Genomic DNA, 14,600 nt, shown 5'->3' with positions numbered 1-14,600 from the left:
GATTCTCTTGCCTCAGCCTCCCAAGTAGCTGGGACTACAGGCGCCCACCACGACACCCAGCTATTTTTTGTCACAGTTTGGCCAGGGGCCAGGTTTGAACCTGCCACCCTATATGGGGCCAGCGCCCTACCCACTGAGCCACAGGCACTGCTCTGTTTGTTATTTTCCTTTTCCCCCTAGTTTTCCCCCTTTCTTGGAGAAAAGGGGAATCTTAGGGGCTGAATGGCACTATGTGGAGAAGGAAAGCTGGGTATCTAGAGGAGAGCAATGCAGCTGGGCCTGCCCCAGAACTCCCTTCTGGATGCATCTTAAATCCTCTTTCCCTAGCAAGCCAGCCTAAGTTGGATTCCATCCCTATTCCCTATTCCCACCATACAAATTTGCTTGTTACCTGTCTATCTTCTCTACTAGACAGGAAAGTCCATGAGGGCAGGCACCACAGTGTTCACCATTGTATCTCTAGCACCCTGGCAATGTGTCTGATACGCAGTAAACTATGTAGCTGTTTGATGATTGGAGAAATAATGAATGAATGGACTATCAACAGTCATGTCTCAAGTGTACCCATAGCTTCTCTGTGCTAAGCGCTTATTAGATATGGTCCCTTTCCTGGAGGCTTAAAATTTACATGTTTCTCCAACCTCTTATATACTTTAAAAAAAACACAATGCTAGGGGAATTCTTGTTCATTCCAAACATATTCTTTATTGCACTAAATGACTCAAAATGGAGCCCCTGAGTTTAAGGAATCTTGAGAAGAATTATAGGAGAATATATAGAATTATATAAATCTAAGTCTAGTGTTCTAATCCTGGCTTTGCCAGCTCTGCTGTGGGACCTTTGGTGAGTAATTTCCTCCTCTGGGCTTTAGTTCTCATCTCTGTAAAATGAGGGTAGGAATGGGGGGGAGGGATGGTGGATGGGCTTGAATGAAAATAAAAGCAATTGGTAAATTTGACTGTTTACTCTGTTGTGCATAACTGGATACAGTGTTCTCATTCCTCAATGCTTGGAAAGGGATAGAACCGGAGACAAGGTCTGAGTAAACTGATGGGGAGGGAAGACAGCGTTGACCTGTTCTGTCTGTAAACACCAGGGCCTAGGATGTGCTGCCCCTCTGGCAAATGGACAGGAAGTAGGGTAATGGGCTGGAGGAGGCCTTGCCACAGTAAGGGCCCCACCCAAACATGCCTATGTGAGTGTGCCTCTAGGTTTGCAAAAGAAAAGACTCCAAAGCCCTGGGATCTCCCTGGCATCACCAAGTATGACCTCCCTTCTCCCCATTCAAAAACAAAACACTCCTCCTCCTTCAGAGGGACAGGCCAGGGAGTAGGGGTGGAGGGGGAGATGCCTGGCGCCCAGGCAGGGCCCCATTTCTAGCTTCGTCTGAAAATGCAAGAGGGTGAACCTCCTGGTCCCCCTCCAGCAGTTTCTTATGGCAGTGGACTCAGTGGACACAGGCATCCAATGCCAAAGGCGTCTGGCTTCAGTCCAAGCAGCTGGCAGGTTCATCCTTCTCCCTGGGGCCCCACAAATACCACTTCCGGCCCTCCTGCTTCTATCTGGGCTCTTCCTGCCTGGATTTCTATACCCACGCCTGCCCTTCCCTCTGCAGAGCTTTCCCCTCCCTTCACAATCCTTATTTCGCTGTCTCCATATCTATTTCTTTCCCCCCTTCTTTTCTTTCTTCCTCCCCTGCTTCTCTCCTCCTCCTCATCCGTCCCCAGCCCAGGAATGGGTCTCCCTCCCTTCTTCCCTCTCCCACTGCATCTCCCACCTCCTTAGCTCTCACCCCTGCACCTCTTCCTTTGTATTCCTCTCACCCTCTCCCGGCCTCGCCTGCATCTCTCCTCCCCCGCCCAGCTTGGCCTCCCCCTGCCTTCCCATCTTCAGCTTAGTCTCCTCCCCCTCGCTCCTCTCTCCTCCCCTCCGCCTCACCCCACTCCCTGCCTGCATGCCAGGGTTTCTTTTCACCCTGGGGGTCTCTGTGCCTCTCATTCTCCCCTCTGTCTTCCTCCTCCCTCACCGCAGGGTTAGCTAGGCATCCATCCTCTTCTGCGCCTGGAGACCCCCCACTCCCACCACCATCGCCTGTGTCTCTTCTTCACCGTATCCTCCTCTACCCACCCTCTCCTCTCCTCGCCTCTCTTCTCTCTGCCCCTTTAAATCTGCCTGGCCCAGCCTCCCCCGTGATGCTGGGATGGAGCAAACATTGATTTGTGCTGGGATGGAATCGGAATTTTGATTTATTTTTCCTCTCCCAACCATAAGAAGAAAAAAAATAATAAAAACACCCCCTCTTGATAGCCCCCTCCCCCTTCCCATCCAGCTCCCAGCTTCTCTTCCCTATCTCCATCCAAGGCAGATTTTTTTCCCTACACTATTCCCATCTCCCCTCCACACACACACTCCTGCCACTACCTCGCCCCCCCACCCTGCTTCTCCAGCTGGGGAGAGAGGGGACTCTCTCCTGGCTCCCCCACCTTCCCTCTCTGGGTTGGAGCAGTCTCTCCGGAAGGGGAGGGGGCTTGGCTTGTCCGGGTGAGGTGGGAGTGGAGGTACCTGTCATGGATGCTGTGTCTGGGAGGCAGCCTGAGCCCCAGCCCACATGGTGAGTAACCTGCCCCCTCCCTCCGCCTGTCTGCCCATCCCCATCCTGGCCTTTCCCCTGCAGAGCCTCCCCCATGCCCATCCTTTGCCCCCGACAAACCACCAGCCCGATCTCCCCCGTACATTTTCCAGCCTCCTCTTTGCTAGGGAAGCCAAAGGACCAGGGCAAAGGGAACCTGACAGCAGCCAGGAAAGCGGGTGGCCTAAGACTCTGCCCAGCCCCCTCTTGGGACCCCCACATTTGCCATCCATGCTGGACACTTCGGGGTTCTAGGTTGAAGAAGTGAGACTCCCAGTTGTGCTTAGGACCCCAAGTTAGGGGAGGGGACCTTTCCAAGCAGGGAGGAGTGGGAAAGCCCCCGTACCCCCGGGGCTTGGGAGCTGCTAGAAGGTGTTGCCAAAGGAGGGGGGAAGATGGGGGGCGGTGCTGATGCCCTAGAGCCACCGGGCCAGGGAGCGGCGGGCATAGAGGAGGGGCCTCACTCACCACTTACCCCCCCTTTCTCCGCAGCCACTCAGGATGAGGGTCCGGCTCTGCCTGCCCGCGCTGGGGCCCCCCCGCCCGGCCCCGGTCTAACTGCCCCCGCCTCCAGGCCTCGCCCGGCTCTCAGGCCCCCAGCCGGCTCTCCAGCCCCAGGATGCGCTGAGCCGCCGGGGGGCTGAGGCCGCGCCAACTACATGCATGTCCCCCGGGGGCAAGTTCGACTTTGACGACGGGGGCTGCTACGTGGGGGGCTGGGAGGCGGGGCGGGCACATGGCTACGGCGTGTGCACGGGGCCCGGCGCCCAGGGCGAGTACAGCGGCTGCTGGGCACATGGCTTCGAGTCACTGGGCGTCTTCACGGGGCCCGGCGGACACAGCTACCAGGGCCACTGGCAGCAGGGCAAGCGCGAAGGGCTGGGCGTGGAGCGCAAGAGCCGCTGGACGTACCGTGGCGAGTGGCTGGGCGGGCTGAAAGGGCGCAGCGGCGTGTGGGAGAGCGTGTCCGGCCTGCGCTACTCTGGGCTCTGGAAGGACGGCTTCCAGGACGGCTACGGCACCGAGACCTACTCCGACGGAGGTGCGGGGCCCAGCCCACTACTGTCTGTCTGCTCGTCCGTGTGCGCCTTCCCCACGCCTCGCTGTTCCCCATAGGCCTTCTCCATTCATATGCACCCCCTGCGCCCATTCTTCTGTCCCCACACCCCCGTCTGTCCCGCATGCCGCTCCCCAGTGATATTACCCCCAGTCCCCATCTTTCTCTTTCTGCCCTCCTCCCTTCCTCATGTCTGTCTCCCGCCGGTTTCTCCCTCACCCTTTCTCTGTCTCCTCTGTCCGCTCACACTTACTTCCCTCAGTCAGCTTGCCCCTTGGAATGCTGTTTGCCTATTTGATACACTCCATCAGCCTGTCCACACACACACCCCAGCTACCCCTCTCAACCCCCTTTGCCCTTTCTACGCACTCTACCAAAATCCAATGATAGCTACCGGCTTGTCTTCACTCTGTTTTTTCCACACTTTTCGAATCAGCGTGGCCTGTTCCCAGCTCCTACTGCACTTCCCCGACCTATGCGCTGTCTCCATCCCTCCCACCTGACACTTGGGCTTCCAGGGGCTCTTGAGGCTAGGGGTGCAAGGAACGTAGCAGCGGGTTCTGACTCTTGCTCCCACCTCTACCCCACCTGCAGGCACCTACCAGGGCCAGTGGCAGGCCGGGAAGCGCCACGGCTACGGGGTGCGCCAGAGTGTGCCCTACCATCAGGCGGCGCTGCTGCGCTCACCCCGCCGCACCTCCCTGGACTCGGGCCACAGCGACCCCCCGACGCCGCCTCCTCCCTTGCCCTTGCCCGGCGACGAGGGAGGCAGCCCGGCCTCGGGCTCCCGGGGCGGCTTTGTGCTGGCCGGGCCCGGGGACGCCGACGGAGCGTCCTCCCGAAAGCGCACCCCGGCGGCTGGTGGATTTTTCCGCCGCTCGCTGCTCCTCAGCGGGCTCCGGGCGGGCGGGCGCCGCAGCTCTCTGGGCAGCAAGCGGGGCTCCCTGCGCAGCGAAGTGAGCAGCGAGGTGGGCAGCACAGGACCCCCGGGCTCCGAGGCCAGCGGGCCCCCAGCCCCAGCGCCTCCTGCCCTCATCGAGGGCTCGGCCACAGAGGTGTACGCAGGCGAGTGGCGCGCCGACCGGCGCAGCGGCTACGGTGTGAGCCAGCGTTCCAACGGGCTGCGCTACGAGGGCGAGTGGCTGGGCAACCGGCGGCACGGCTACGGGCGCACCACCCGCCCTGACGGCTCGCGTGAGGAGGGCAAGTACAAGCGCAACAGGCTAGTGCACGGCGGGCGCGTCCGCAGTCTCCTGCCTCTGGCCCTTAGGCGGGGCAAAGTCAAGGAGAAGGTGGACAGGGCTGTCGAGGGCGCTCGTCGAGCAGTGAGTGCTGCCCGCCAACGCCAGGAGATCGCCGCTGCCAGGTGAGTGTTCAGTGACAAAGCTGGGGCTAAGCACTAGACACTGGGAAGGAGGGGATCGCTAAGGAAGGACAAAGATTCAAGGCCTAAGGCCTGGGGTCGGGAAGAGCAGGCCTAAAGACAGGCAGTTGTAGCCTTGGGTATTTGGGTGTTTATATCTGAGGCCACAGGTGGATGTGGGTGTCACTCGTGGGTGGCTAGGTATTTGAGGGATGTGTTGTAAGACCATAAATGTGTCTCGCTGTCTTTTGTGTGGATGTGTGTGTCTATGGAATCCATTGTTTTATGTGGGAATAGCAATGGCTGCTTTATGCAAGAAACATCTTGGAACTCAAATATGTCCCTAGTCTTCCTCCTCTTGCAGCTGATCCAGCAGCCTCTTAGGCCTCCAGTCTGGGAGCATGAGCCCTAGATGGAACAGGGACAGTCCCTTCCTAACTACATTCCACCTTGACACCATTTCAGCCTTGGGCCTTGGGGAGGTCTTGTTGGTATAGCTGACCTACCCATCTGAAAAGAGAGTTTCTCCCAGATTTGCCTCCTCTGCTTTCTTTTACCCAACTTACAAAGGTTTGAAGACGAATCTTGCCTGTAAATGAAATTTTCATTATCACATTACATTCCCATGTATGAGGAATTTTGCTATCAAAAGCAGTGATGTCTAATAGGAATATAACGTAAGCAAAATACGTAATTTAAAATAGTAGCCACATTAAAAAATATAAAGCAGATGAGATTAATTTTAATAACATATTTTTATTTAAGCCAATATATCCAAATGTCATTTTAACCTGTAATCAGTATACAATTATTGAGATGTTTTACTTTCCTTTTGAATTAAGTCTTTGAAATCTGGTTTGTATTTTACCCTTACAGCACATCATTTTGATTTAAATTCACCACATTTCAAGTGCATAGTAGCCACTATGGCTTGTGACAACTGAATTAGATAGCACAAATCTAAAGAAAGCCAAAATCCCACTCATAATAAGATACACAGGTCCCTTATTTATACAACTAACACATCTGAATTTTTATATATTTAATTTTCTTTGAAAGGGTTGAGGGAATTTTTTTAATTTGAGATTTTTTCAGAAGATCAGAAATCAGGGTATATCTAAATATGCTTCAGTGAGTTTGTATAATGGGTGACAGGGTGTGTGTGTGTGTGTGTATGTGTGTGTGTGTGTGTGTGAACACATCAAATCTAGAGTAGATGCTTGAGCCACAGAATGTGCATCTGTATGTGTGTCTGAATGTCTGGATGTTAGAGTGCAGGGCCTTAAGCCAGGGAGGAGGAAGGGCAGATTGCCAAGGAACATTTTAGGCAAGATAGGGTGGAGGCATGTGCAGGAAAAACAGATCTCAATAACTAGAGGATCAGGCAGTAAGAGGAGGTTGGTTGGTCTCCCCAGCAACAGGCCTGGCAACTCTGATTGGCTGCCAGCTGCCATGGAAACAGCAGCGCCTCAGCAGCAGGTGCCTCTGGCAGGTAGCCTGAGCCTGGCCTGATGCCTGAGCACAGACTAAGTCCACTACATAGGACTTGATCATCCAAACCCTTCACATACAAAAACACAGGCCATTGTCAATGCACCACTTTCATGGCTGCCAAGAGAACTCAACCCAAGACTATGATCCTCATACACTGCCCCAAACCCTGAGAGTAGCTCAGTTTTAGGAGAGGAGTAGGCATGTAGAGTCTGAAAGTCCTAAGACAGAACAGGATGTTCTGAGATCCCTCCAACCAGACTCTAAAGGTCCTTGACCCACCAGGACTATGGAGAGAAGGCTGACCATATCTCCCAAAGTATATAAATAAGAAGTGGGCCTAAAACTATAGGGGACATCATCTCCTTCTCCCCACCCCCATACACAGACTACCTTCCTAAGCCAGGTAAAATAGGCTTGTGGTTAAAGGAAGTCATGGGTCTTCATCCATTCAAGACCATGGTAAGCACATCTGATTACTTCTATTCTATATCTGTTCCTTTGTGTCCCACTTTCAGGCAGCATTACAGAACTAAGTGAAAGGTTATAGTCATCTGCCATTAACAGCAGAGGGTGAAAGAGAAGAGAAAATTGAGGAAGCCAACATCGCAGAGAGAACTGAGAAATAACAATGGGGAAGGATTAATAATGTGTCAAGGTTACCTGTACCTAAGGAACAGGATAGAAGGGGAATCATGGAAGGGAGACTAAGCACTCACCCAGAAGGTATAATCACAGTAGTGAGAAAGCATGTGTGTTAGCAAGGAGAGGGGGCAGCATCAGAGCAAAAAGGGGAGGCCCATCTTGCTCTGGTTCTAGAGCTTAGAAAAGAATGAGGCAGGACAAGATGTGGTGGCTCGTGCCTATAATCCTAGCGCTCTGGGAAGTCAAGGCAGAGGATCCCTTGAGCTCAGAAGTTGGAGACCAGCCTTAGCAAAGGCAAGACCCCATCTCTACTAAGATTAGAAAAATTAGCTGGGCATTGGGGTGGGTGCCTGTAGTCCCAGCTACTCGGAAAGCTGAGGCAAGAAGGATCACTTGAGCCCAGGAGTTTGAGGTCACTGTGAGCTAGGCTGATGCCACAGCACTCTAGCCTGGGCAACAGAGTGAAACTCTGTCTCAGAAAAACAAAACAAAACAAAACATAAGGCAGGGCAAGAGACACCAGCAATGACCGAACAGAAGAGGACAAAGGAAAGCAGGATGGGAAATTCTTAGGTCAGGAAATAATAATGAGGGCTGGCAGTGGAAAGGGAAAGGAAGGCAAAGGCTCCTAATAGGATGGTGAGAGTGGTTGATATTAACCGCAAAGAGGGTGGTAGGCATAGCTTGTAAGCACCAAGCAGGACTATGTGCTAAGAGAATGAGGTCTCGGCTGTCACTGGGAAGGGCGCAGGACAGAAATGGAATAACAGAGTTCCAGGAAGGCTGGAAGAAGGAAGTGTTACTACAGGACGTAATGGTAGAAGGGTGTGAGAGGAGCAGGAAGGTGTGATGACGGTAAACACAGTCCAGGTCCAGGAGAGGAAAACCAAAGGGTTGCTGCCCAGCCTTCCAGGGAGGGGAGCAGCTGGCAGAGTGTGAGGAAGGGTAAGGACTCCAGAGGTGAACTCAGATCAGGAGGATGTGCTATGGTGGGGATATGGACAAGTGGTTTGGAGTATCTGAGCAGGGACTAATTTGAAGTGGGGAAGTGTCAGCTAAGTCCCTGTGCTCCAACCCAACAGGGCAGCAGACGCCCTCCTAAAGGCAGTGGCAGCAACCAGTGTTGCCGAGAAGGCTGTGGAGGCAGCACGAATGGCCAAATTGATAGCCCAGGACCTGCAACCCATGCTAGAGGCCCCAGGTGAGGCATGGGCAGCCTGGGGGAGGGAGTGAGCCTGCTAGGGAGTGAAAGAGGGTCAGGTTTGGGGCAGAGGGATAGGAAGCCCTGCAAGGGAACTGGGGATGAAAAAGCTAAGAGGTATAAAGGTCCATGTGGATGGAGGGCGGGGGCCTGGACTGGTTGTTTCTGGACTGGACTGGGAATTTATGAAGTAGGGTAATCGGGGGTTTGGGGTCTGGAAATGAGAGGTTATGAGCCTAAGGATACTGGAATCCTGGGAGATGCCCAGTCAGGGGACTAAAACTGCAGCCACTCTAGCCCAAAGCCAGTTAGGCCCCTCTGATTCTTAGCTATCCCTGCCCAGGCCGCAGACCCAGGCAGGACTCAGAAGGTTCCGACACAGAGCCCCTGGATGAGGACAGCCCAGGGGTGTACGAGAATGGACTGACCCCTTCAGAGGGATCCCCTGAACTGCCCAGTAGTCCTGCCTCCTCCCGCCAACCCTGGCGACCACCTGCCTGCCGGAGCCCACTGCCTCCTGGAGGGGACCAGGGTCCTTTCTCCAGCCCCAAAGCTTGGCCCGAGGAGTGGGGGGGCCCAGGTGAGCAAGCAGAGGAACTAGCTGGCTATGAGGCTGAGGACGAGGCCGGGATGCAGAGGCCGGGTCCCAGAAAAGGTTCCCCACTCCTTGGAGCTTGCAGCGACAGTTCTGGAAGTCTGCGAGAGGAGGAGGGAGAAGATGAAGAACCCTTGTCCCAGCTGAGGGCCTCAGGAGGCTCAGAGCCCGAGCCCATCACCATGCTGGTCCTGAAGGGCCCATCCTCAAGGGGTCCCAATGCTGGGTGCCTGACAGAAGAGCTCGAGGAGCCTGCTGCAACCGAGAGGCCTGCCCAGCCGGTGAGACATCCTCTGCCTCCACTGTGTGCCCTCTTCTCAAAGCTTTGCCTCTCACCCTTCTAGACCTCTGTCTGATCCCCCATGAGGGCTTGGATTTCACCTTGCTCCCTCTGCCTGGCCAGTCTTGGACCATATCCCACCTCAAAAAAATAGAAAGTTTTCAAGCTTGAAAGAAACTTAGACACCTTTAAGTCCAACTCATTCATTTGACAGATGAGGGAACTGAGGCCTGGAGCATTCAAAGTAACTTGCCCAAGGTTACAAAATAATAATTAACGTAAAGCCAGACATTTTTCCTTGTTCTCCTTCCATATCATTTCTAGCTCTCAGTTTCCTACTCCACCCCCACCCCACCTCCACACTTTCTCTCTTTGGTGCCCAGAAATAAAAAAGGAAAAGATTGTTCCCTCCCTACCCTACTCTTCCCTCCCTCCCTCTCCTGGGAAGAAGGGAAATAGAGAAGAAGGCAGAAAATTGGGAGAGGCGGAGTTTCCCCAGAATTCTGTACTCTGATTGGATTCTAAGTCTTCTGTTTCCTAGCAACCACATCCTCACTCCTTCATCCCTCTGCCTTACTGCAGTACTGGCTGCAGCTGCCAATGTCTGCTACTAAGGCCAGGCACCTTCTGCCTGGGCCACATGATATGCTGGTGGGAGGGAAGCAGAGGGAAGAGGGAGGAAGGGCTGTCTCAGAGGAAAGGTGGGGCCTGCCTGGGAGAAAAGGGCTGTTTTGCAATCAAAAATAAAGGCTGGCGATCACTCCCACCCCATCCCGCTGTTTGCTGGGAGGTGCCTGGGACCCCCTTTGGCTTTGCCACCTCAGCCAAGGTAGGAAGGTGGATTCTGGTTCTGGAGGACTAAGCCTGTTCCCTACCTTTGTCTCTCTAGGGAGCTGCCAACCCCCTGGTGGTGGGAGCCGTGGCCCTCCTGGACCTCAGCCTGGCGTTCCTGTTCTCCCAGCTCCTCACCTGAGGCTACTTCCTGGCCTAGTTCTGGCTTTGGTTGCCTGCCTTCTCACCCCTTTGCCCTGCCTTTTTCTCTTTTCCTTTCCCTGGTTGTGTTTTCTCCTATCTTTCCTTCTCATCTCCCTTTCCTTTCTTTTCTGCCTCCTCCCTTTAGTTTTGTCTCTTGCTTTTTTCTTTCCCTCTCCTTTCAGATTATCTCATTTATTCTGGATCTGTCTCTATCTTCCTCACTCCCTTTCCTATCCCAATCCCTTCTTTCTCTAGATTGTTTACATATGAAGGGCTTTTCTCTCTCAGAGTTGCTCTCTTCTCTGAGACACACAAATCTAAGTCAGACCATTGCCCCACGTCCACCCCACCTTTTCTTTAGACCTAAACTTCACTGAAGGTGGGGGTTGGGTGTCCTGAGGAGACTCCCTGAAGCTGATTGGAGAGGAGGAAGAAAATGAAGAAGGGGTACCTGAGTGCTGGGCAAGGCACTGGCTGAGCTGCTGTGGCTCCCTGGCCTGAGGGATCTGTTGTCCCTCCAAGGCATAGTGAAAAAGCTGCAAGAGGTTCAGCCTCCACCTCTTAGAACCTATCATCTCACCTCCTAGCAGGTTCTGAGCCAAGGTTCTTGCCTAATTGTTCTTTCCCTGAGGCAGATAGGGGACATGAAAAGGTGAATAACTCCCTAGCATCTCCCTCTTTCTTTCCTCATCAGGAAGTCCCTCCTCCAGTCCTCTTTGGTGGCATGCCATGCCAAGAGCAGAGTGTGTATAAAGGAACAAAAAATATCCAATGCAGTCAAGTCCTTCCCAGACTTTGCCACTGATCTCTTTCACCTTCTTTCTCCTAATAGTTTATTTGGTTGGTCTGGACTCACTTGTGGCCTTTGATTAAATTCCTAAGGGGCCTGAAGAAGACATAACTACTTAGAGGCACTAGAGCAAGGACCCCGCCTCATGCCCCAACTCTGCCAGTCGTGGTGGGGGGGAGGCACTTCCTGGGGGATGAAACCAGACAAGATAATAGGAGCTCACAAGGAAACAGAAGCTGTGACAAGTTTAGTAGTCACAAATGGGTTACATCCCCTTCCCCCGTTGCATCAGAATCTTGTGAAATGGGAAAACAACAGAAGGAGGGGATCGAAAGGAGCAGACCTCTCACAGGCTTTCCAGGCTGGACAGAGGTGGGAGTCAGTCCTGAGAGTCGGGTGGAGAGCCCTGTTTGAGGCTGTGGCTTATCCCTGGTACTAGCTTTTCCCCTGGGGGCAGGAAGCCCTAGGAAGAGGGGACTGTAGGGTCCTCAGGGGATCTTTCCTCCCTCTCCTGCATGAGGCAGAGGCAAGCTGCCTGCCAACCCCTTCCCTCAAGGAATGGCCTTGCCTGGGAATGCCCACCACATATCTTCTTTTTTTCTAGTCAAACTCTGTTTACTCCTTGGCCTGCCTCCCTCCTTCCTCCCCTCTCAACCTTTACTTCTGATTTCTATTTCATGGAATTTGGGATTGACGTTAAACTACAACAGTGCCGCCAACACCAAGTCTTGCAGGAAAAAAAAACACAAAGAAATTTAACAAAAAAAAATATATTAATAAAAAAGTTCAAAAAAGGGGGGGGACTGTTATCTCCTTTGGGTTGCGATGGCTTCAAATCCAAGTTCTCTGAAGCTCTGCGGGTGCTGAGGATGTACAAGAAGGCCTCTTGGAGGACCCCAGGACTGTCATACAGTCTTCCCGCCCCAGTGTGATAAGAGCTCCTTCCCTTAAACACTAAACTGGAAATCTCAGGATTCAAGGCTCAGCAGGTCGGCCCAGGAAGGGCGGGGTCCCGTGGTGGAGGCGGGGAGAGGGAAGAACTAGTCCGAGCACCAACCTCTGCTCAGCCCTGTACCAGGAAGCGCTGGGGGGTAGAGAAGCAGAGTTGAGACAGAAGCCAGGTGAGCAATGGGGTCGGGAAGCCGAAGCTGTCTGAGATAGGAGAGAGGAATGGGAGGAATCCCGCGGAAACAAATAGCGCTAGGCCTTAAAGGTGAAAAGAATGAGGGGGCTAGGTATAGGATACCAGGTGGAGGGTAGAGGGAAGAGGCGGAGCTCTGGCACATGCGCAATAGGAAGAGGCACAGGGTGGGGACTGGACGCATGCGTGGGGGGAACTCCTTGGGCGGCGCATTGGGGGCACAACTGGAGACCACGTGGGGAAAAGGTAAAGATGGGCTCTTAGGGTTGCGGCACAGGACGAGCCTGAGCAGAAAGGTCAGGCACACTTGGCCAGAGAGTGTTAAAGCCCATTCCACTCCCGGGCTCTGCCTCCCTCCCCCAGGATGGTGGTACCTTCGCTAAAGCTTCAGGATCTAATCGAAGAGATTCGCGGCGCCAAGACTCAGGCTCAAGAACGGGAGGTGATCCAGAAGGAGTGTGCCCACATCCGGGCCTCCTTCCGCGATGGGGACCCTCTGCACAGACACCGCCAGCTGGCCAAACTGCTCTATGTCCACATGTTGGGTTACCCCGCCCACTTTGGACAGGTACAAGCCGGGGATACCGCCCTCCTGAGTTTGACGAGGAAGGCTAGAGGATCATAGGTCTCGAATCCCCTCACCTGTTTGTGCCCTGATTTTTTTTTTCATTCTACAGTTTCCGAGCCCTCACAGCAACCCCCATTAGTCATCAACTGGCCTGAACCCTTCTCTGGCCAGTCCCATTCAGGGAACCTCTTCCTGATCTCCCTCATCCTCCTCGATTCCTAGTTCTTTGAAACAAGCCATGAATACCTTAATCTCCTAAGCCTCTCTTGTTGCTGAGATATGATGTCCCATAAGTTAGCCTGATGTGAAAGAGGAAGGTGGAGCCCGGGCGGTGGCTCACGCACTTGGGAGGCCGAGGTGGGTGGATTGCCTGAGCTCACAGGTTCCAGACCAGCCTGAACCAGAGCAAGACTGTCTCTTAAAAAAATAGTTGGGCGTTGTGGCAGGCGCCTGTAGTCTTAGCTACTTGGGAGGCTGAGGCAAGAGGATCACTTGAACCAGAGTTTGACAGGGCACTCTCAGACGCCAGGGCACTCTACCCAGTGTGACCAAGTGAGACTTTGTCTCAAAAAAAAGAGGAAGGTGGAAAAAAGAGGTATGTTTGTGTCTAGGGTTTCACCTCTGTCCCTTCCTGGTCTGCCCCCTTCTCTGTAGATGGAATGCCTGAAACTGATCGCCTCCCCCAGATTCATAGACAAAAGGGTGGGCTATCTGGGGGCCATGCTCCTACTGGATGAGAGGCACGATGCCCACCTGCTCATTACCAACAGCATCAAGAAGTGAGAGAGTTCTGGGAACCACATGAAATCAGGGAGATGGGAGAGAGGGGGAACTCGGAAATCCCAGGGGCTGCCTGTCATAGGCATTGGGAAAGAATGGTTTTCTCAGAGGCTGCCCTAACCATCCTCCTAACCCTGTAGTGACCTGAGCCAGGGGATTCAGCCAGTACAAGGCCTGGCCCTGTGCACTCTGAGCACCATGGGCTCTGCTGAGATGTGCCGGGACCTGGCCGTGGAGGTGGAAAAACTGCTCCTGCAGCCCAGCCCCTATGTGCGCAAGAAGGTGAGATGGCAGGACTCTAGGCAGGTGCTTCTCCAGAAACTGTCCCATCTGCCATACAATAAAGGTTAGCAGAGTCCATTCTGGTGGAACCCTGTCTGAGGCCCCTGACCTCAACAGGCTATTCTGACGGCAGTACACATGATCCGGAAAGTTCCCGAGCTCTCCAGTGTCTTCCTTCCATCCTGTGCCCGGCTGCTTCATGAGCACCACCACGGTAAGGCCATGGGGCTTCCTTTCCTTCTCTTCATGTCTGGCTATGGCCAGAAGTAAACACTGGGATGGCAAAACCAGCTCGAGGGAGGCACAAACACACATGCTGTAGACTGTCCCCTGCCCCTGGCCCACAATCCACTTCACCCCCACCCTAACCCCAGGCATCCTGCTGGGTACCATCACGCTGATCATGGAACTCTGTGAAAGAAGTCCTGCAGCCCTCAGGCACTTTCGAAAGGTGGGCTGGTAAAGGGCAGGCCCTGGTCCCCATAAAGAGGGGCAGTGGGGAAAGAATGGGGCTTAAGATGGACAGGATCAAGAAGAATACCCAGACAAGGTTGTGCCCTTCATCCAGGTGGTACCCAAGCTGGTGCAGATCCTCCAGACTCTGGTGACAACAGGATACTCCTCAGAACACAGCATATCTGGAGTCAGCGACCCCTTCCTACAGGTGGGCCTAATTTTCACTGCTATATCCCTGGAATAGAGAGGACTTAATAAGACTATGGCCAGGCTCGGCGCCTATAGCTCAACTGGCTAAGGCGCCAGCCACGTACACCTAAGGTGGTGGGTTCGAATCCCCAGCCCGG

The 14,600-nt window shown here is 53.8% G+C and overlaps 2 protein-coding genes across 3 annotated transcripts in view; both read left to right on the top strand.

Annotated features, from left to right (window-relative positions):
• The first annotated feature begins 1,976 nt into the window (after nt 1–1,976).
• Nucleotides 1,977–11,823, top strand: JPH4 (junctophilin 4). 2 transcript variants are annotated; one of them, XM_003801937.2, is made up of 7 exons: nt 1,977–2,611; nt 2,758–2,884; nt 3,122–3,671; nt 4,281–5,052; nt 8,268–8,386; nt 8,730–9,262; nt 10,151–11,820. In XM_003801937.2, exons 3-7 carry the CDS (start codon nt 3,293–3,295, stop codon nt 10,232–10,234), a joined length of 1,887 nt encoding a protein of 628 aa, XP_003801985.1. In that variant the 5' UTR covers nt 1,977–2,611; nt 2,758–2,884; nt 3,122–3,292; the 3' UTR covers nt 10,235–11,820. The 2 variants fall into 2 exon arrangements, with proteins under 2 accessions (XP_003801985.1, XP_003801984.1); XM_003801936.2 differs by lacking the exon at nt 2,758–2,884 and having other exon boundaries at nt 10,151–11,823.
• Nucleotides 11,824–11,842: 19 nt separating this feature from the next.
• The window catches only part of AP1G2 (adaptor related protein complex 1 gamma 2 subunit), a 9,552-nt gene continuing 6,794 nt past the window's right edge, over nt 11,843–14,600 (top strand). Inside the window, exons 1-7 of the mRNA XM_023508135.1 lie at nt 11,843–12,147; nt 12,531–12,735; nt 13,390–13,514; nt 13,656–13,797; nt 13,915–14,011; nt 14,172–14,248; nt 14,366–14,461. Of these exons, the coding sequence (XP_023363903.1) occupies nt 12,532–12,735; nt 13,390–13,514; nt 13,656–13,797; nt 13,915–14,011; nt 14,172–14,248; nt 14,366–14,461 (741 nt within the window). The 5' untranslated portion in view covers nt 11,843–12,147; nt 12,531. The remainder of the gene's footprint in view (nt 12,148–12,530; nt 12,736–13,389; nt 13,515–13,655; nt 13,798–13,914; nt 14,012–14,171; nt 14,249–14,365; nt 14,462–14,600) is intronic.

This window comes from Otolemur garnettii, unplaced genomic scaffold (assembly GCF_000181295.1).
Source record: "Otolemur garnettii isolate 467f Iridium unplaced genomic scaffold, OtoGar3 scaffold00225, whole genome shotgun sequence".
Taxonomy (NCBI): Eukaryota; Metazoa; Chordata; class Mammalia; order Primates; family Galagidae; genus Otolemur; species Otolemur garnettii.
This window is presented reverse-complemented; position numbering and strand designations above follow the sequence as displayed.

Coding starts and splice junctions, on each gene's coding strand:
- JPH4 (XM_003801936.2), top strand. CDS start 3,293: ATGTCCCCCGGGGGCAAGTTCGACTTTGACGACGGGGGCTGCTACGTG. Junction 3,672..4,280: donor CGAGACCTACTCCGACGGAG/GTGCGGGGCCCA, acceptor CCCCACCTGCAG/GCACCTACCAGGGCCAGTGG. Junction 5,053..8,267: donor CAGGAGATCGCCGCTGCCAG/GTGAGTGTTCAG, acceptor CCAACCCAACAG/GGCAGCAGACGCCCTCCTAA.